At 41.7% G+C, this 21167-nt stretch overlaps 1 protein-coding gene across 1 annotated transcript; it reads right to left on the minus strand.

The window, feature by feature from the left end:
* Positions 1 to 2728: 2728 nt before the first annotated feature.
* On the minus strand, positions 2729 to 20879 carry LOC123085833 (nuclear cap-binding protein subunit 1). Its single transcript, XM_044507538.1, has 19 exons — positions 20634 to 20879; positions 19516 to 19575; positions 19180 to 19236; positions 18106 to 18177; positions 17848 to 17910; positions 14014 to 14190; positions 13134 to 13259; positions 12953 to 13019; positions 12565 to 12761; positions 12157 to 12227; positions 11172 to 11256; positions 9886 to 9954; positions 8656 to 8774; positions 8195 to 8333; positions 6349 to 6849; positions 3964 to 4263; positions 3618 to 3799; positions 3166 to 3277; positions 2729 to 3048 (listed from the first exon to the last, which is right to left on the minus strand). The coding sequence occupies exons 1-19, from the start codon at positions 20862 to 20864 to the stop codon at positions 2941 to 2943; spliced, it is 2736 nt and encodes a 911-aa protein (XP_044363473.1). The 5' UTR covers positions 20865 to 20879; the 3' UTR covers positions 2729 to 2940.
* Between the last annotated feature and the right edge of the window lie 288 nt (positions 20880 to 21167).

A 21167-nucleotide genomic window follows, 5' to 3' on the forward strand; every position in this document is an offset into this window, starting at 1 on the left:
GAAGAGACATAGTGTTTCTCTCTCACACACACACAAAACCAATGCATCCTCTCGGGGCGTCTCCCTATAGTCAATGTGTCCCTTCAGGGGCATATATAATGTAACTTCATCATCGACAAATAACACACAGTTCCACTACTGTTCATTCTCTCTCGTTTTACATTTACATGCAACAGAACTCGGTCGCTTCCATTACGCGACATGTGTATCTGGATGGGTCATGTCGCCTTCTCCCTCCTTCAATCCCATAGCTCTCATTTCTCTCGAAGTAAATAGCATAAAACTACTATAATTCAGGCTAAGGTTCCAAAAAACTATCAATTTTTTTCCCTTGATAACTACCAAGTTTGAGGTTGGGTGTTTCAAAAAAAAACCAAAAGGCCGAGTGCTTTACAATTCATCGTGATTATGACAGTTGGGGCCGTACGTAAGAGAACTAATTGTTTGACCTTAACTGACACGTGGGGCCCACATGCCAGTGTCTCTTTCACAATTTTTTTACAGAATAACCCATATAAGTATTTTTTAAAGCAATCAGGTCCCTATAATTATTTTTAAAAGCAATCAGGTCCATGGACATTTTAAAAGAGCAATCCGGCCATGGAGTCGTCACCGCTGCGCCGCCATGGCGCTTCGCCTAGGGTCGCGGCCGCACCTCCATGGGGCTCCGCCTAGGGTCGTCCTGCCGCGCAGCCATGGCGCTCCACCTGGAGTCGCCGCCTTCTGCCATGGCGCTCCGCCTGGGGTTGCCGCGCCGCACAGCCCTGGCGCTCCGCCTGGGGTCGCCGCCTTCTGCCATGGCGCTCCGCCTGGGGTCGCCGCCTTCTGCCATGGCGCTCCGCCTGGGGTCGCCGTGCCACCATGGGGCTCCGCCTAGAGTCACTGCCTTCTTCCATGGTGCTTCGCCTGTGATCGCCGCCACGCCGTCGTGGGTCTCCGCATGTGGTTGACGCCACGCCGCCGTTGGGCTCCTCCTGGAGTCGCCACTGTCTGCCATGGCGATGCCTGGAGTCGTCGCCGCCTGCCATGGCACCGCCTAGAGTCCCATACGGATCTGTTCCTCCCCCGGCTTTGTTTTTTTAACATGTCGCTTTGATTAGTTGCTCCATGGTTGACATGTGGGCCTCACATGTCAGTTAACGGTCAAAGAAACGGTTTATTTAAGGTGAGCCTGACCTGTCATAAACCGGATCAATTCTGAATTGCATGGTCATTTGGGTTTTTTGAAACAACCGACCCCCAAGTTGGTAGTTATCAGCAAAAAATGGTAGTTTTTTGGAACCCTAACCCGAATTGTAGTAGTTTCATGCTATTTACTCTCTTGCGCACGCGCTGCATGTCCTCCTCTTCTTCCCTTCTTTCCCAACACTACTCGCAAAGCTCACCACACCATTGTTGCAAGGACAATAGCTGTTGTTGCAGGACAACCACCGCGGGCATGCACCGGTGCTTCAGAGAGCCTCCTTCCTTCTCCCACTTCTCTCCCGCCATCGACCGAGGAGCTTCCACGCCACTACTGCAAAGACGACGGTCGGTGCTGCAAGTCAGCCCGCCATTTCACACATGAGCTTGTTGCAAGCACCATGCCCCATTGGTGCTGCAATGCAGCCTCAATAAGGTCCGTGGGGACCCAGGTTGGTTTGTTCGCCACCGTCTAACTGTGTGGCCGTGTTGCATGGACACGGCAAGCCAAACCAAGGGTCAACACTGGAGTGGTGTTACAAGTTGGCGTGAAAATGAACAAATCTGAAACTTCAACACAAAATGACCTCAATCTGGAAAAAAAATCATGAAATGGCTCTCTTTTACATGACGCCCAGGGCTAGGGCGCCATGCTAGAGAGCATGACGCCCGGGGCTAAGGTGCCATGGTAGCGACATGTAGCATGACGCCCCGGCTTAGGGCACCATGCCAAATAGCATGACGCCTTAGCCCGGGGCGTCATGCTATCTAGCATGGCGCTCTAGCTCCGGGCGTCATGCAAAAGAGGTCATTTCATGAAAAAAAAATCAGATTGAGACCATTTTGTGTTGGAAGTTTCAGATAAGGGCCAGTTTTGTCCATTTTCACCAAGTTGGCCGACCGCAGCTTCTTGTAGGATTCACACATGCACAATCGCTGCAAACTCACCGCCGGTTTGCTATGAGCCGACGTCGTGGCTGCTACAAGCGGGTGCTACTTGCCGGCAAGCTATCGCGCTCATGAGAGCTATGAGGCACCAAGCGCGCCCATGAATGATATCTGTAACGAAAGAGGCACAATACAGATTATACTTAGAGAGCGACACCTGTGGGCGATTGCCAGAGAGGGAGGGGAGTGCAAACTGGTAGTGAGTAGTGCGCTAGGTAGTTCGGAGTAGGGGAGAGTACGCGAGGCCTGCAGTATCTAATTCTCTTGTAAATATAAAGCTAACGTACGCTTTTGGCGTACTCTATAAAAACAGGGACGCTGCTTTGAAACATAGGCAGAGCGATGTCAAGGCCAACTCAATAGGGGAGGGGGGTGGGGGACAAGTGATCCTAATCAAGCGAATTGACCTCTCACCTATTCTACTATATTTTAGCAATATATCCAATAACTACCATTTGAAACCGAACCCATTTTCAGGTCTATGTACAGTCCAACTTTCCAGGCGCTCCACATGTTCAATCTAAAGGCACAACCAATGGCCCTCAACTATCAAACACCTTTTCATGTCTCAAGCAGGAGAGTTTGCAAAAAGGCTAAATACACGTCAAGATTACTCCACCCAAACTGACACCAGACAAATGAAAATGCATAGCTCCACATACACTGACCAACATAACTACCAAACAGGGAAATTCTTGGGTGCGAGTGTTGCCCACATGTCAGAATTAGTCAAGAATGTTGTTACAGCTTGTCTTTACAGGTCGTTTTCAAGACCAGGATGGTCAGGAATCAAAGCTGAGTTACAACCCTTCACTGGTTCATCTGTCTGCACAAACCGGAGAATGCGGCTTTCCGGATGAGAGGGTGAATACTCCCAACAAAAACCTCATCGTCCAACATGCCAATGTGAGACCAAATCTGCAACATATCATATGTATTTTTATATCTATTAATCAATCAGTTTATGCTCATGGAAACTTGAAATAACCAGTGATTATGAATTTATCAGTTCAAACGACCAACACCAGTAATTACCTCTGTTGCATACTGTCGAGAAAATGACTTTAGATACCCCAATGTGCATAGGCACCATTGCTCAAGCTCTCCAATAGTATAACCAGCTTCCGTATTTTCACGATTCACTTGACTGTCAAAACATAACGACAAGTTAGCAGAGACCGTAAAACTCGTACCGGCATGTGCATCACTGCACACTGGCTAGTAAATACTGGGTTGTACGCCGATAATGGTATTAATGAGCAGGTCTTCATTCATCTATGAACCAATATCCGTTGCATTATTTCAGACTCGATTCCCAGTGAGTGTTGTGTGTTAAACACAAATTAATTATTCATAGCAAGCCCCACCACAAAATAAATGTCCACAAAAGTACAAGGTAATCTGGCTGGTTCTACAAAAATGTAAATCCAAACTTGCCAGAAGCAGTCATTCTGAAAGAAGTACTGGAAACTGTGTATTAAACTCACCTATTGTTATCTGCTCCATTTTCATTGTCTATCTCCATAGTTGCCGCTTCAGGATCACTGGCTGGAAATGTTACATTAGGATCTCCAGCGCGTAGGTTAGGAACATCTCCATCAGCAGAAACAGGTGGCAGGCGTTCAGTAAGCACATCAAGAAAGCTCTTGAATAATAACCTAAGCAATTCCTGGAAAACCAATGGCGAGATAATGGTAAGTTGATGTGAGATGCTCAAAACTCTCATAGCAAAAGCAAGTGCCACAGAAAACTTAAGTTCACAAAAATATGTATATCAAGTTATCAACAGATATGCAAGGGTTTACAGAAATAAGATATAAGAGAGTAGCATACTTTGCCTTCTTCAAGCCCCAGGGCAAGGAGAGCCTGCTTTGCCTCTAACGATTCTTCAATAGTTACTTCCTCTTCTTTTGCTTTGTCAGCAAAACCTTGAAGCCGTCTCAGCCTGCCTGGTCTTTCAGATGGCACAGGTTGGCCCTCTACGATTTCAAGTATTGATTTAGCCTCCTCCAACTCTTTGATGGCTTTTGCACTAGCCTCTTTAGCAACTTGAATACTTTTCCTCAGTGTCTGAATTTCCTTCCGAAGATCACTGATTCGATTGTATGTCTTACTAACAGTATTCCTAAGAATCTGTTAAGAGGGCATGCCAATCAGACAGATTGAACAAAAAATCATAACAAGTACTCCCTCCGTCCCAAAGTATAAGATCATTTTTTACACTATCCCTCCGTCCCAAAATATAAGATCATTTTTGTCACTAGTGTCAAAAATGATCTTATATTTTGGGACAGAGGGAGTATATTATGTGCTGCATTGGGCAGAAAAGGCTACATAGCATTAATATAACACCAAACATGCATGCATAAGGCAAAAAATATCTTTGTATGTGCCGTAAATTTCATGAGCATATAACATCCAGACACATGCAAATCTAGAGTAGACAAATCTACTATATCTAGGAGCCCCCCACTACATGATTTCTCTTCACATGCAGCCTATCCACCTCAGCAATCTGCCACGTCAACGACTCTCAACAGCCTTCCACAAAAAAATCTTCTGAGCGTAGCCCCTTCTAATTATGTGTGTTTAATATTCCTTTGCTAGCAAGTTGGTAACCACATGCAGCCCATTACTCCAAACCACATGCATCCCATTATTAGAAGGATACTACTGGAGGCAATCTTAAAAAAAGGAAACTGTTGAATTCCATTCATATGTCACGCATAATCTCTTCCCCATCATATTTTTTTGTTGAGAAGATCATCAGTGGTGTACGTCCGTTTAGACAGCCTTATCAATTAGTGTTTGATTGAATACAAGGTTGCACTTTTCCCCTTCCTCTTCCATTCCACCTCCCCTTCCTCTTCCATTTCCCCTTCCCTTCTGTAATCCCCACGTGAAACTGCTTCCTCCAGACCCTAAATAAAATTCTACCGCCGCTGTTGCAAATGGTTGTTGGCATCTTCCTCCAAATCCATGGCCGGCCAGGATCAAAGCTGCAGCATCCTCCACCGCTAAGGATTTTTTTCTCACACAGCCGTTAGGATTGCCGCACTACATGAGGTCGCCGCTGCCTTTCATCACCACCGAGGCAAGTGCGCTTGTGTGTTCATTTTTATATTCTCACTTTCCATAGATTTCCTTTATGGTGTTCCTGATGCTGTGGCTAGCTACATCATACTCCCTCCGTTTTTATTTACTCTGCATATTAGGTTTGACTGAAGTCAAACTTTGTAAAGTTTGACCAAGTTTATAGAAAAATATATAAACATTTACCATAACAAATCTATATGATGTGAAAGTACATTTAATAATGAATCTAATGGTATTGATTGATTATTGTATATGTTAATATCTTTGTTTATAAACTTTGTCAAAGTTTACAAAGCTTGACTTTGACCAAATCTAATACGCGAACTAAATAAAAACGGAGGGAGTACTAACTGGACTACATGATTAAAAAATATAGTATAGGTTGACGCAAACATTTACTTGCCGATGTCTGTCACATGTGCAAAGGAATACCCAACGCAGATTACCTAATGTTGTTGTTACATCATACTAACTGAACGATCAAAAAAAATAAAACAGGTTGATGCAAACATTTACTTGCAGAATATATAGCTCACCATATCCTTATTCGTTGACTCAAAATATTTACTTTATCTTTGCCTTCTCAGGGCTTGGCACCAATAAAACATTACTTTCCTTGCCAAAACAGCTTCATGTATGGGATGTGTTATTTTATTCATTTTGTCCTCTACAGAATCCACATAGGACATAACATGCCATAAATATAGGTGCGCAAATTGCAGGATACGCACGTAAGATATCCTAACAATTTGCAATTTTATTTCTGAATTCTTTCTGGTCTATCATTTATTTTCATGCCATCATTTATTTTCATGCTCACACTGATTATCATAGCCTTTAATTTCTTCTGGGTTATTCTTGCTCAGTATACCAAACTAAAGGGTGGTTATAAATGATTCAAGATGGCTCTCTTCGTATGATTTACCTACTTTTGCTATGGACTTCCTTTAACCTTTAATTTATATTTGGTAGTTGTACAAAATGCATAATTTAGGTTGTTAGCACTACAAGTATACCAATGTGATTCTATGGACCTCCTAAAAATTAATCAAAAAAGATTGATTGCTACAAAATCCAGCAGCAACGCGCAGGGTATCTTCTAGTATGAGGATAAGAATTTACCTCCCATGGACGATCCGACACATGAAATTGATCGACATTAGCAGGAGAAAAAACCCACTTGACTATAGCCAAGTTGGAAATTAAGCGATAACCCATCATTCTATCAATAGCTATAGCAGTCATCTGGGTACTGTTCTTCCAGTAAGCACTGACTTCATCCATCAACAATAACTGCATTTCCTCATCTGGGCACAGTTTGGAAATTATTTGACCATATCTCTCCAAAACAGTGATAAGATGGGTGAAACTTTTTGAACCAATGTCAAGAAGTGTCTGACTAACAACATCAACTGCGAATTTGGCCCCATTTGCAGGAACTATTTGTTCCTCAACCCACAAAATAATATCACGTGTAGTCTTCCTTCCTCTAACCATGCTAACAAGTTCCTTGGATAGCCTGTGGCCTTCGGTGCTTTCTTTGCTTTCATCTGTATGATATCTGAAATTAGGACCAGCTTTTGGGGGTAACAACCCTTCTAACTCAGCAGCATCTTCAATACTCTGCAAAACAATAAAGGCAATAAATTCAATTCAAATGACCATTTCCAAACCACACAACAATTGAGTAGAAGGATATACAAATATAAAGCAAAAAAGGTCCTTTTTACTCCCCTGAAGTATTTGCCCCATCTATTTCTTGGTTCAGTTTTCTCCCCCAAAGTTTCAGTTACCATTTACTAAACCGCCTACTCTGGTTTCATATTGTGGTTTTGCTGACGTGGGCAATAAGTACACAAGACTCAGAGCTGTGGACAAAAAAGAATGCATACATGGATGGGGACATCGTTCCAGAAAACACAGACAACGAGGAACGCCATGGCCATGGATGCTGTTAAACTGGAACAAGGAAAATGCCGTTAAGCTAAAGTAGTGGTTGCACACGCAACAAGCCAACAATGCTCTTCTGTGAGCAGGCAGGCAACTGAGTTTAACCAGGCACGTGAATTAGGTACTGATAAAGTCAAGGGCATGATACACATGCCAGGTTCATATGTCATCCGGATGTAATAAACATGATGGGAGAACAATTTTGTGGAAATGATTGAGGGTGAAGAAGATTGAGGATGCAATATGAGCAAAGGCAACGAGAGGCACACAATATTGGACAAAGATGTATGTCAGCACGACTGTTGGTTGGGCAGAGTTCAATGGCCACTCTGGACACGGCCAAACAAGTCGTCCCGTCTCAGCCAGTAGTCACCTCCCAGTCACAGATCTCATCGCTCGTGCTCACTTCCCACCTCTTTACTAATGGGTGAAGCGTCTCTTGAGCAGGATCACGATAGGTGTAGAGCGCACGACGGGAAACAAAGGGAACTACCACGGCTATTGATAAATGAGCAGTTATTGCCCCCCTACTTCGGCACATGGTGCTCGAGACCATTGGTTCCACGGCAATAGATTTGGTGCAGCTGCTTGGTGGATGCACATGCTACCACTCTTGGCTGCGAGGAGCAGATGAGCTTGGTACAAAATAGAAAGATATGGGCAGAAGGGGTGAGAAATAAAGACAGAAGGAACAAAGGTTGAAGAAGATATTGCAGTTGGCAGATTGGCAGGATCTTGTGTGATTTTGATGATGTCATTGTTCATGTATGATGCCACGTGGCAGAACCATTCCACATCAGTCAAACAAGAGTCTGAAACTAGGGTAAGGGGTTAAACTCGAGGAGAGTGAACTGAACCAAAAATATAGATCAGGGGGTTATCCGATCAACTGTAATACTTCAGGGTAGTAAAAAGGACCTTTTACCAAATCAAAGTGGCAAGGCATAAATCTAACACAAAACAATAAATTGTAAAAAAAAACTCCTTATTGAAAAGGAATGTCTCATATGTCACTAACCTGCTTGATTTTCTCGAAATAGGACAACCGAATTTCCCTTTCTAGTACTTCTTGGACAAAAACACGTTGTGGAGCCCACTTTGGTAGGCCCTTCACATTGGCCCACTCCTGCCAAGGCCAAATGAATTGAAAATTTGACCTGCGTAGGCAGATAATGTCATTAAGATTTAGCAGTACAAGGTTGCAGTTTGTTTTCAGTGCTACAGGAGATCAAACTTGTGAAAAGAAAATTTATGTTCTGAAACCAATTGGTTTCAAAGCTATACTAGCATTGTATGTAACGTTTTATGGATTTTTTTAAGCAGTAGCAGAAGTGGGTCATCATTAGGATATTGAACATCGAGAGGAAGAGTAGCAATAGCCAATAGGCTGCAGTAAGAGGTTCCAACAAACTCATACTAGGCCAAATAAACAAAGCAGGAACACTCGTGAACAAAACAAATACATGGCAATGAACTTACAAATGATGTGAAAACCATAGGATAAGTCTGGTGCGGCACTCTGTATCCATGTTACTTATTCTGTCAAAAAGAGCATGTACTGCTGCTACCACCACAGATGGAAATGCAGCTGGCAAAGCCTGAAGATATGTTAAGATAATTAGACTCGGTCCACTCATCCTCAAGGAAGAAAGTAAAACAATTTTCTTTTATGGGAAGGAAAAAAGGTAAAACTGTAACCAGCCGGTTTCTACGGGAGGTTGCACGCGAACCATGTGTTGCCTATTCTCTAAATGTTGAACAAAGACATCCAGAACACTTGGTAATGGTATGGTGTTGATGTGATAAGTGGTGTCCCGATCTTTGGGCGAGAGGATAAATAACGATTTGTGGTGATGACCCTGATGGTCCAGGTATCAACTCAACAGACTAGTAAATGTCGCAATCAGGTGAGTTGACAGACGTGAAAAGTGTAACATGCATCCTATATATGACATATCCAAAGCTTATGTTGTTTAAGTAGCCAACTCACTAATAGACAGCTCAATTATTTTTCTAGGACTCAGATTTGCTATGAAACCATACAGAAAATTGATTACTTCGTGATTACCTTAGCTCGTGGAAGCTTACTTGCAAATAAGTAAATACACTGAACCTATCAATTTGAGGGTGCTACACTTAACATCCACATCTACGTTGATTATATGGTTCAAAGATCTAGAGCAGATCTACATTCGCATTTCACAGGCAGAAATTATGGCATCAATAGTTTACCAAAAATAAAAGGTGTAATGGTATAGATGAAAACATAAGCAAGTATGGAATGGGAATCTGGTATGCAGATAGATCATAACAATATCATTCTTTCGAACACAAATACTCCCTCCGTTCCAAAATAGATGACCCAACTTTGTACTAAAGTTAGTACAAAGTTGAGTCATCTATTTTGGAACGGAGGGAGTAGTAAACAGTATGTTTAAGTATGTTATGAATGAATCATAAGTGTCCTATTGACGAAACAAAGGAACTGTGGTTTCACAACTGTGCTCATCATAACCATACAATTATGTAACAGAATTTTGGTCAACCCATGCACCAAAATCTGCATGGCCATGATAGAACTCAAGGAGTATTTAGGTCTGCTGATGTGCTCATTAACAATGATGTATTTTTAAATCTCACATTGCATACTGGTCTCATCACCACACAAAATATCAGCTAAACAGTCTCAAAGCATTAAAGAAGAACTACCTTGCAAAGATCGATGATAACCAATGTATAGTAGATTGGCCTGAAAGGTGGATTCGGCAGCAATAGTAGCTGCAGAATATCAATATGTCATAAGAAAAGATTCATTTTTATTTGACAAGTATACTCGCTATAATGGATAATGGAGAAAAAATGCATGCATAAATATTGCACTAGGTATCCTAACTATATCTTTATAAAAATATAGCAGTAACTGTTAAGACTGTTAGTGTCTATAATCCATCAGAACCAGGATACAACTTGGTATCATAAAGCCCAGAACCAACACCTCAGATAAAATGCAAAAATAGTTGGCACGCTACCAATCAAGACAGTATTCCAAGGAATTTTAAAATTCAGCTACTAAATAGAAAACAGCCTGAAGAGTCACAATTTGGATTTATTAATAACCAAATTCATGCCGGCCATGTCTTCTTTTTCTAGTATTGTGAAATACATGTATAATTGCCCCAAACAATATTAGTAGATCAATATGAAGACAGAAATGGCAAACTGGCAACTATTCGGAAGGAACACTCAAGGGTTTAACTTTAGTACCTAAATGAGTGATTTTGTCCTTCTTTATTAATATACATGTACATTAAACTCTGCTGAAACTATTGCACGGAAGTAATACACTTGTTCAGAGATACTCATGGCAGGTTGAAGTTTTCCAGCCAGCTTTTCTAGGTTTATCATCATTATATTTCAGATACCACGGATAGTTAAACAATGTTAGCAAGATAATGATCTAAGGTAGGATCATTTTTGTATGACAAGGTCAGTTCGTTGAGCCGCCCATAATTGTATAAGATCATAAAAATTCATATACTCTATAAAGGGAAATATATATTGGGAAAAGCAGAAAGCTAGACACAAATATTGGATCTTGAACAAAATTTGCGAACTTAGGTGAACTTATTCATGTTGGTCAGCTGGACGTAATTTTTCAAACCTTACTCAATATAAACTATGTGTTACTACCACAATAATATCTCCAAACTAATCCACAATTAGCTCAGATCAGCACACCCAAACAATCGGTCATATTCAGCAGATCCACTGGAAATGCTTGGGCGAAACTCAACACATGCACCAAGAAAAGCAAGGTTTACTACCCATTTCATTGTGGTTAAGTTAAATCATTGCCATACAAGAAATTTAGAGTGGAACATGAAGATTCACTTCTGCAACAACTAAAGATAACAGTTCACTTAACATGAAGGCAGACATGCAGAAACTAGTAATAATAGTCTAAAACACACGTAATAAAGATAGTTCAGAAATACCTGCGAAAATATGGTCTCAGCCATCAGGTATTCATACCGAAAAGACACAGGAAGGCTGACCAAATAAAACGCACATTCTTTGCGACTGTCTTTCAAAGAAAAATATAACCATGATAGAATTAGTAAGAGAACCAAAATAATACAATTCAGCAGGCAAATATTAACACAAAATTCAACAAACTTTCCCGTGATGGGCATGAGAAAAGTTGTCAACCCTAATTATTGTCTTCAAAATGATATTTCCGCATGCTAGCAGCAAAGTAAAAATGTCACACTTGAGTTAGGCAACTTCACCAAAGATTTAGCCATGCACAGGGGTGTGTGGAAGTTAGCTATCCACGTGCCAGAACCATGACTTAGTTTCGATATATTACGGGTTTCAACCCTAGCCTACCCCAAATTGTTTGAGACTGAAAGGCTTTGTTGTTGTAGTTTGTTTGTTGTTGATTAGGAACTTTGACATTGTTAGGCTTGTGCTTAGTTCTTTCCAGAACCTTTGGCTTGGCATGATACACTTTATTACCCCTATACCCTATTTGATGCCACGTGTGTGGCAAACAACTTGTTCGTCACAACCGTGGTTGCCACACTGTTGGGAGAAATTTACAGCAAGGTGCTGTAAGTAATAAAACAGGATTAGTTCTAGCAAAAATAAAACAGATGTTAGAACACCTCCACTGCATACTTTGGGAGCAAGGTTTATAGACCAAAATTCTAGAGCTTAACAAGAGATGATAGACAAAAGCAACACATCCAAATACAGCCAATTTTGTTAACCAAGGAGAGAACATAAGACTCAGCACTACGAAGATAGAGAACACCAAATTTATTCACATTAAGGACTGACAAGCAAATCCAATGAGTACATGGTGTCAGCAATGTCATGCATGAACAACTTAACAAACAGATGTCTGACATCTAACAATCGCAGCTTTTGTACAAGTGTCAAACACACTAATAGAACTGAGAAAAAATTGTAACTGACCATCCATTGAAGAAAAGCAGCACATCCAATATGTATTCCTCAACAACAAAACGGTCTACAGGTTGCATATTCTGTAAGAAAATGATAGCTGATTAGGGCTCATAAGTATATATATAAATAGGTGAACTTTGCAACATAAAACCAAGTAATAGCGAATTTCATGTAGTTAACATGCATTACAAAAAATACAGCAATGAAAATATTAAATGTAACAATGATCAATGGACTAGAACATAGCATAAAGGTGTCTGCCTCATAATAAGTATATAAACAGGTGAACTTTGTAACATAAAACCAAGTAATAGCGAATTTCATGTTAGTTAACATACGTTACAGAAAAGACAGTGATGAAAACATTAAATGTAACAATGCTCAATGGACTAGTATATACATAAAGTTGCGATTTACCTCAGCTTTATTTGTTGGAAATATATGGAGCCTACGAAGCCTTTGAGGATACTTTAGATTGGCTTCATGCTTCTCTTGCCCTTTTAATATCTCAGAAGATGACATCGTGAAAGTAGGCGGTGGGCAACTAACTGGGTGGAAACGGTGAGATTTTCCAACTACTAACTGAGCTTCAAACGACAAGTAAGGTTTTGGAACTGCGAGGGGCAATTAAACAGAATGCAAAACAAATTAAGAAACTGCACATTTGGAATTACGTATACAGTCCTGAGCTGGATAAAGAAGAAGTTATCTTATCATTCAACACTATACTGCTTGAATATTAAAACTCAACAGCGTATTATTTCAGTAAGAAATCGTGTGTATTTTATATCATGTAATGACATACCACTTTTAACCTTCCATCCATTACGAGAAAGAAGTTGCATATGCTCCCATAGATCTTCCATGAAATCCTACAAAGAATATAAGTTACTGAACTGATCAAAATATCATAAAAGGAGTTAAATGGATCGGAATTCAGGAAATAAACCAGTGTAAGGTTCAGACATTCAAGAAATTGCCAGTACCTTCTTATTGGGAGAGTTGCCTTCATCCGTCTCGAAGACTGAGAAGGCAATATCATCAAAATGCCTTCTGATGCTTATGTAAGACTGTATACCAACCAGAACCCTCTCGAGTTCATCCGGGACTTGCTGCATGTCAGAATTCATCAGTGTATTCTACCACCGATTCATGTCTGCAGAATTTTCTAATACACAATTCAAGAATGGGAGTACATTGTAGGAGCCTATAACTTTGCATTGCAACAATAATTTGGTGGGGAGTACCCCACCCACCCCCAGAATGTAAATGTGGCTCATGCATTCTTCCAGAAGGTCTAAGCAATCATGGCTAATGTTCATTTTATGGTGCAGACACATACAAACTTTCAAGGTCAGTGGGTACTCATATGCACAAGTCTTGCTACTTACTAGAGGAGCAGTGTCCCTATTTCACTTCTTGAAAATATGTTGGGATGCTTATAGTGCAGCTTTCAAATAGATGACGGAATGATATAGAGCAACATTAGAAAATAATGAAGATACCCTTCTAAAGATCAAAAACTAGAAAAGGTGCATGAACACTAATTATTAAGATGTGCAAAATAGCAGTGCCAGCGTAACAGAGGCATTCAAATTGAACCGCACATACTACAAAAAAGGGGAGTAATCAAAGTAGCTTAATAAAGCCAATGGGGGTTCATACAAGCAGAGAACAAGAATCATGTGTTGCTGCTAAAGCAGTCAAATTGGACACCAAAGGTAATGCATGACCATAAATAAAAGATATTACTCATATAAATAGAACAACCATTATTCTCTGACTTAAATGAATAACCGTCTCACAATAAACAAGATCCAGATATAATAAAGATTAAACAGTACCAGAATAGTTTAATAGCATTACCTCGAACAATTCTGAACCACCCCATGGAAGGGAAGCCAAAATACAATAAACATAAAAATCAGCACGTGGTTGCCAAGAAGCATTTCCAGCATCCTCATCCAATATAGTTGCAGCAGATGATAAAAGTGTCTCGTATGTCTCAATAATGGAATTTGGGGATATAACTTTGCTGCACATCTACAAAACACACACACACACACATTCTACAGTTACAAGAAGAAAAGGTTGAAACAACAGAAACACTACAAATTGCCTCGTCTATACAGCGCAAAATACAAGAAAAAAATTCTACCATGAAAGGAAGGAGGACAGAGAGAAATCTCTCGACTCTTTTCAAGAACAAAGCAAAAGCATTCAGAATCAACTTGTTGTTGTTAGGAAATATGCAACTTGTATTTCCAGGTGGCCATAGGCCAGTATATATGCACGTACAGATGTGGTACAATATGCAGAAAACCCCTTAATAAAAAGGGGAACGCGGCTAAATATATATAACTCTAACACCCCCACCCCCCTCTAAAACTCATGGTGGATCAACGAGTTTGGAGAGATAGAAGCCGTGCTTTGCTTTAGTCTGGGCCTTCGTAAAGAAATCCGCCAACTGTAACTCGGAAGGCACATACTGAAGAGCAATAACCAGATCCTGCAAACCAGCGCGCACAAAAGAAGCATCAACACCAATATGTTTGGTGAGCTCATGCTTAACAAGGTCACGGGCAATACTAATAGCACTTGTACTGTCAGACAAGAGCAGAGTAGGTGTAGTGATAGAAACATCAAACTCCTGAAATAACCACCGTAACCAAGTCACCTCTGCCGTCAAAAGAGCCATAGCTCACGACTCAGCCTTTTCTTCGTCTTCAGGACAATGAGAGAACCACCAACAAAAAAACAGTAAGCAGAAAGCGAACGGCAATCTAAGGGATCACTAGCTCACATAGCATCTGAATAGGCCTGATGTTGTAATGAACTGGAGCGGGGAAAGAACAGATGGTGAGAGATCATGCCACAAAGATAATAGAGAACACGAAGGAGGTGACTATAGTGAACCAAAGTGAGAGCAGAGACAAACTGGCCCAAAATATGGACAGGATAGAAGATATCTGGACAAGTGATAGCTAGATAGACAAGACTCCCAACAAGATGACGATAACGCGTCGGATCAGACAAGGGGTCACTATCAGTAGCACGGAGATGAACATTGAGCTCCATGGGAGTCTCAACAATGCGGTAATCAGTAAGAGCAGCACAAGCAAGAAAATCTTGGGTATACTTTTCTTGGGAAGTAAAAAAGGCATCAGAGGTAGAAGAGACCTCAATCACAAGAAAATAGCTAAGAGGGCCAAGATCGGATATAAGAAACTGCTCACTAAGGCGTGCCTTCACAAAGCAATATACTCGGGGTCGTCGCCAATGATGATCATGTCATCAACATATAGAGGAAGAGTCCAACCACGAGCAAAAAGGTGGACAAACAGTGTAGGATCATGAGCACACGCTAAAAAACCAGCAGCAATCATCCCAGAGGCAAAATGTTCAAACCAGGCGCGAGGGGCTTGCTTAAGGCCATAGAGAGAGCGGCAAAGACGGCAGACCATGCAGTCAGGAACAAAATACCCATGCAGTGGTTGCATGTAAACCTCCTCACGCAACACCATTAAGAAAGGCATTCTTAACATCAAGCTAAGACATAGACCAGTGGCGATTGGAGGCCTCAGCAAGAAGTGTTCAAATAATGGTCATATGGGCCACAGGAGCAAAAGTCTCATTGTAATCACAACCATGCTCCTGCTGGAAGCCACGAGCCACAAGACTAGCTATGTAGCGCTCAACAGAACCATCGGAGCGAGTCTTAACCTTATAGACCCACTTACAAGTGATGGGACGAACACGGGGAGGAAGAGAAACAAGATCCCACGTGTCGGTGCCTGCCATTCCAAGCTGTCATTTGGGATGAACAACAACATCACGGTACGAAGTCGGCTTAAGAACAACAACGCCTGCGCTTGGAAAACCAAGGCGGTCAACAGGCAGAAGCAGACGAGGACGCAAGCCATAAGTAGGATGAGACGAGGAACATGGCACATCAGAAGTAGATGGCGCATCAGTAGACACATCCACAACATACAAACGGCGAGTATAGAAGTGAGGAAAAGATGGAAGAATACGAGGAGGAATCACTAGAATAAACTCAGGTGATGGAGATGGGGAAGCCACTGGTGATGAAGGTGTAGAATCCTGTGGTAAGCGAGGTGACGAAGCCATAGGAGATGGCAGCGTCAAATCTGCAATAGTCGGAGAAGCAAGAGCAGTAGGACAGATGGACAAGGGCTCAACAGGATTGATAGGAGTGTCATGAAAAGTGAGGACTAATATATCCTCCACTGAAAAGGTCGAGGAAGATGAACGTGATTAGAGGGAAGAGACTCATCAAAAGTCACATCCCGAGAAATACACATCTGACGACCTACAGGTGGGGTGGGACAACACACAGCGGAGCTTCAAGCTCGTTCGAGCCAACGGGCTTTGACCTGATACAGGGCCAACTCGATCTGGAGAGGAGGCACACCGGAAGGGTCGGGCAGCAAGCAACAAGCGGATCGAACAGCGCACGCGGTCAAACGCAAAGCCGACGAGGAGCACGTGTTGGCATGGGCCGTGCTTGCGGAAGGCACAAACGGTGCGTTGGTGGAAGGTTGCTTGGCCAGCTTGATGAGCGGGCGAGATACGCAAGAGGGCGGAACAACGACGGCGGGAGGCGCGCATGGAGAATAGGCGGACCGGTGGCCAGCGTGAGAGAAGGAACAACGGCTGCCAGTAAGGGAAAGGTAGCGACGGTGCACGAGACAGGATCGAAAAGAGCACAAGTTGAGCGTGCGGGGAAAAAACTAATGCTCTAATACCATGTTAGGAAATATGCAACTTGTATATCTAGGTGGCCATAGGACAACATATATACACGTACACAAGTGTGGTACAATACAATATGCAGAAAACCCCTTAGAGAACAAGGAAAATACAAAGGGGAAACAGTTATAAGCTCTCAATACAGGGAGCAATAGGAGATATCAGAGCCTAACGTAAGGATGATATCGCGCTAACCAATATGCTGACCAAATGCAAGTTCTACAATCATAAATTATACAAATTATGATATAAATCATAAAAAAACATATCTCTAGACTTGTACTGCTTCAGTTTCTGGGCTGGAGAAGCCGAAGCTACACAAATAAGCCATAACTAACATGCATGCAACACTACTGCCTTAAAGATCGTATGATTCTTAGAGAATGCAAATACTTAGGAATTTTTTCCCTATAGAGGCCCGTTTGACTATACGAATGAAGTTAACGAATTTGTATGGATTGCTTTCCTGTGCCCGTAATTCTATAGGAATTTGACATCCACTCCGTCTTCTTTTCTACTGATTTGCTTAGTAACCAAGGAAGTTTTCCTATGTCCTACACAAACGACTACCCTGCAGCTTTCCTATGTTTTGCAATCATCAGTTTTGCACTTGCATTCCCATCGAAATCCTGTGTTTCATTCCTACAATCCAAAGAGACCTTGCAACTATTATTTCCCTCAGAACAGCACCCTTCCCAATTTTATCATATAGTTATTCGTACTTCTAGTTTAGAATTACACATGACTAGTGTAACAGGAAGAGACTAAACACCTTTAGCACTGCTCGATTATTCATGAACATGTGTTGCCAATATAACATGTCAATATGTCAGGTATGACATATTCAAGAATCACAAGTTGGGACACATGGTAGCAGCTAGAAAAGGATGAGCAAGAGAATCAACCCAAAACTACTACATAACTTACCAGGCCACAGAGAAACCGCAGCAATATCCTGATCCTATCACGGTTTTCAGTATGCAAAGCATCCTGCAATTACAATGAGTCATTACAAGGCTAGGATGATCTTAAGAGGGACCAAAGTTGGCAAAAAGAAGTCCAGTGGCATAATAAGTCAATAATGCTGGAATATAATCATAGAGAACATTTCTCCAGTTGAACAAGGGGGGAGAAAGGATTAACAGATGCTGCCATGCTCTGTGATGTAGAAACAAAGATTCACACCTGTAGGTTTGCCTGTGTTGCATCCACGACACCCTTGGCAAAATCTTCATTTTCTAAATTTATCAAACCTATCTGACATTACAAAAGAACAAAGCAGAACCATCACAATGATTTAGTTCAATTAAATAAGAGAGATCATATAGCAGCATCTTGTTCTTAAAACATGTAGCTCAAAAATTAATTTAATGTGAGATTACAAAGTTAGGTACATAAGGTATTAAAACCAACTGCCATAAATAAAGACCAGTTCTTTATGGAAGATAACTGCTCAAATACAAAATTACTGTGCGTCCATTTTTTTGCGATTAATTCATCATTTGACCTAAAACAATAGACATACCCTCCTCTCACGAATAGATGCACATAAAAATACGCCAACAGAATAAAATCGTAGAAGTATTGGCAAACGGCTGGACATCATCGCCCACCATAGCATACACGGTACCGCGGGGATCAAGAGACCACAATTGATCTCTGTTTATTTATAAGTAGCAGGTTTGTTGCACAACACATGTGGAAATAATGAAAAGATAGTATGTTTGCATTGGCATGGCAAGCTTTGCGTGGGAGAGGATATATAAATGAGCAGTCATACATGAGCACTAGAATAATCAAAATCCTACCCACAGATTAAAAAATAACATGCAGATCATGTGTAAACATGATAAGACCTAGGCCAACAGAATATGAGCCAAAGCATATGTGAACTTCAAAGTTCACTCACAATGTAAAGTCACCAATCATATAGATCACATTTTAGATCAGGGTTACAAACTATAACTGTGGCGTATATGACCAAACTGTACGCTTGTACAGGGCCATGTTTTGTTTCATAAGTCCAACCAGAAACTCAAAACTATAAATATGCATAGTAGATATATGTTGTTTATAATGCTGATATACATGCTGCTTTCCTCTTTGTTACAGAAATAATAAGGACATTCAAAGCATGAGCAACAAGTCAAACATGTATTGAGATTCAATAAGAACTTCAAATGATCCACGAGTAATATTTATGAAAGAAGACAACATAAATTAGCAAAGTGTATAGGCTTCATAGAAATAGCTGCATACCAAAACTCCAAAGAAAGGAATCTTGTGAGGTAATTGTTCTGCACACTGAAGGAGAAACTGCTTGGACAAAGGTACATTTAGTTAGCACCTCAAATAAATTCAGATAAAAGATGACGATATGTATCGAAGGCATTGAAGAGGTAAGCAAATGCTACAGGATGCAGCATGTAGGATCCATACTCCACGTTTTTTTTTGAACAATGGCTGGGAAGGAACCAATTAAGCACTAATGCTTCTTTGTAGAATTAAAACTATAGATTATCAAAAGATAGCCAGATTGGAATAGTAAAAGCACAATAATATGAACAAACACAGAGTAGAATGTTGGACACCAACCTCAAAAATATCATCTTTGGAGTGTTCATATTCACGAGAAAGCACATTGTAACAGATTTCCTGTGAAGCCAATGCTTGGTCAGAACAGGTGCGAAAGAAACATGGCATGATAGATGAAAAAATGCAACATTCTATTCAGACCATTGTGCGTTAGTTGGAACAACTGCGATGTTGTAAATATTGACAAACAATCACAGGAAAAATGTGTGTGTCTATGAACTTGCTTGGAACCCTTTAGTAATCATTTGATTGAAACTGCATTTTGCAATAAATCAGGATTATACCTAGAGATGGGTAATCTTCATCATTACATACTACTATCCAATAGTACCACAATTTCACTTATCTTAGAGGGCATGTTCAACTAGAAACAGGATAAAGTGACAAATGATTTATGTCGCTCTTAACATAATAATAACCCTGGAACTATCCTAGGATTACTGTAACACCAATATGTAGTCGTAGGATATTAGAATGTGTTTGGTTTGAGCTCGGGCTTGTCCAACAAACAAATTTGGCCAAGGTTCTGTTTGCCCATGAATTGGCCAGTGTTGGGAAGAAAAATGTACTAGAGTAGGCAAAGGGGAATTGGCATGCCCAAAAGTTGGCAACCGTCCAAACAAGGTCCAAACTTTTAGTCATGGCCAGAAATTGAATTGTGACAGCAGATGTGCAACACTGCAAGCAGACAAGTTCCTAAGGCACTAGTAGTAGGTCGCAACCCAAGTTTGGTCTCATATTGAGCCAACTTGCTGTATCTAAATGCAAGAAGCAGATCCAACGGCCTGGGAACCAAATCCAACTGTTGAGAGCGACGATACTAGATTGGCAGGAATGAGATGACGAAAGCAAAGGCTGCAAAGCTTTTGGATAATTAAGAACAGGCAGGGAACTGTAGGCGCCCTAGAACAATAGTGATTAAAAAAGCACTAGCACCCCCATCTTCTGCTCTCTCCGCAGACTGCCAGCCAGGTTGGCACATTGAGAGCCGCCGCGATACCAATTCCACTCCGCACCCCCAATACCAAGAGCTGAGTGTTCCGCACAGAGAACTGTGACCGGTGGCTAGGGTTTTGAAGGGGTGGCGATGTGGGAGGGAGAGGGGTAGGGGAACTCACGATGTGCTCCTTGTGGTCGGCGGTTCCCCCGTACTCGGGGCACCTGTCGCCGATGCGAAGCAGCAGCGTCCTCCAGCCAGCGCTCATGGCGGCGGTGGCGGTGGCGGTGGCGGAGAGAGAGGTGCCGGGTGCGGGCAGGAGGCGACTCGGGTCGAGGGTTTTGGTTTCGGTCGGTGCGCGGGGGTTTGGCTCTGTGGGAGGCTGGTTAGTGTGGATTTGGCACAAGGACATTTACCATTGGACGGTCTCTGTGGGAGGCTGGTTAGTGTGGATTTGGCACAAGGACATTTACCATTGGACGGTCCAAATCTTACGATGACGGTCGCCCAAACATACTCTAAGGGCTCATTTGGTCGGATAACCATGGGCTGATTTGGCCCGGGGCAGCAGACAGCGCCATTTGTTTTTGTTTATTTTTTTAGAATTAGACAGCGTCATTTGGTGACCCGCGAAGGGGAAAGACCCCTGGCCTTTCCCCGGCCCATCCTGAGGATAGCTCGCCCGTTGTCGATAGATCAAGGAGAAAACCCTCGA

The sequence above is a fragment of the Triticum aestivum genome, chromosome 4A, assembly GCF_018294505.1.
Source record: "Triticum aestivum cultivar Chinese Spring chromosome 4A, IWGSC CS RefSeq v2.1, whole genome shotgun sequence".
Classification (NCBI taxonomy): Eukaryota; Viridiplantae; Streptophyta; class Magnoliopsida; order Poales; family Poaceae; genus Triticum; species Triticum aestivum.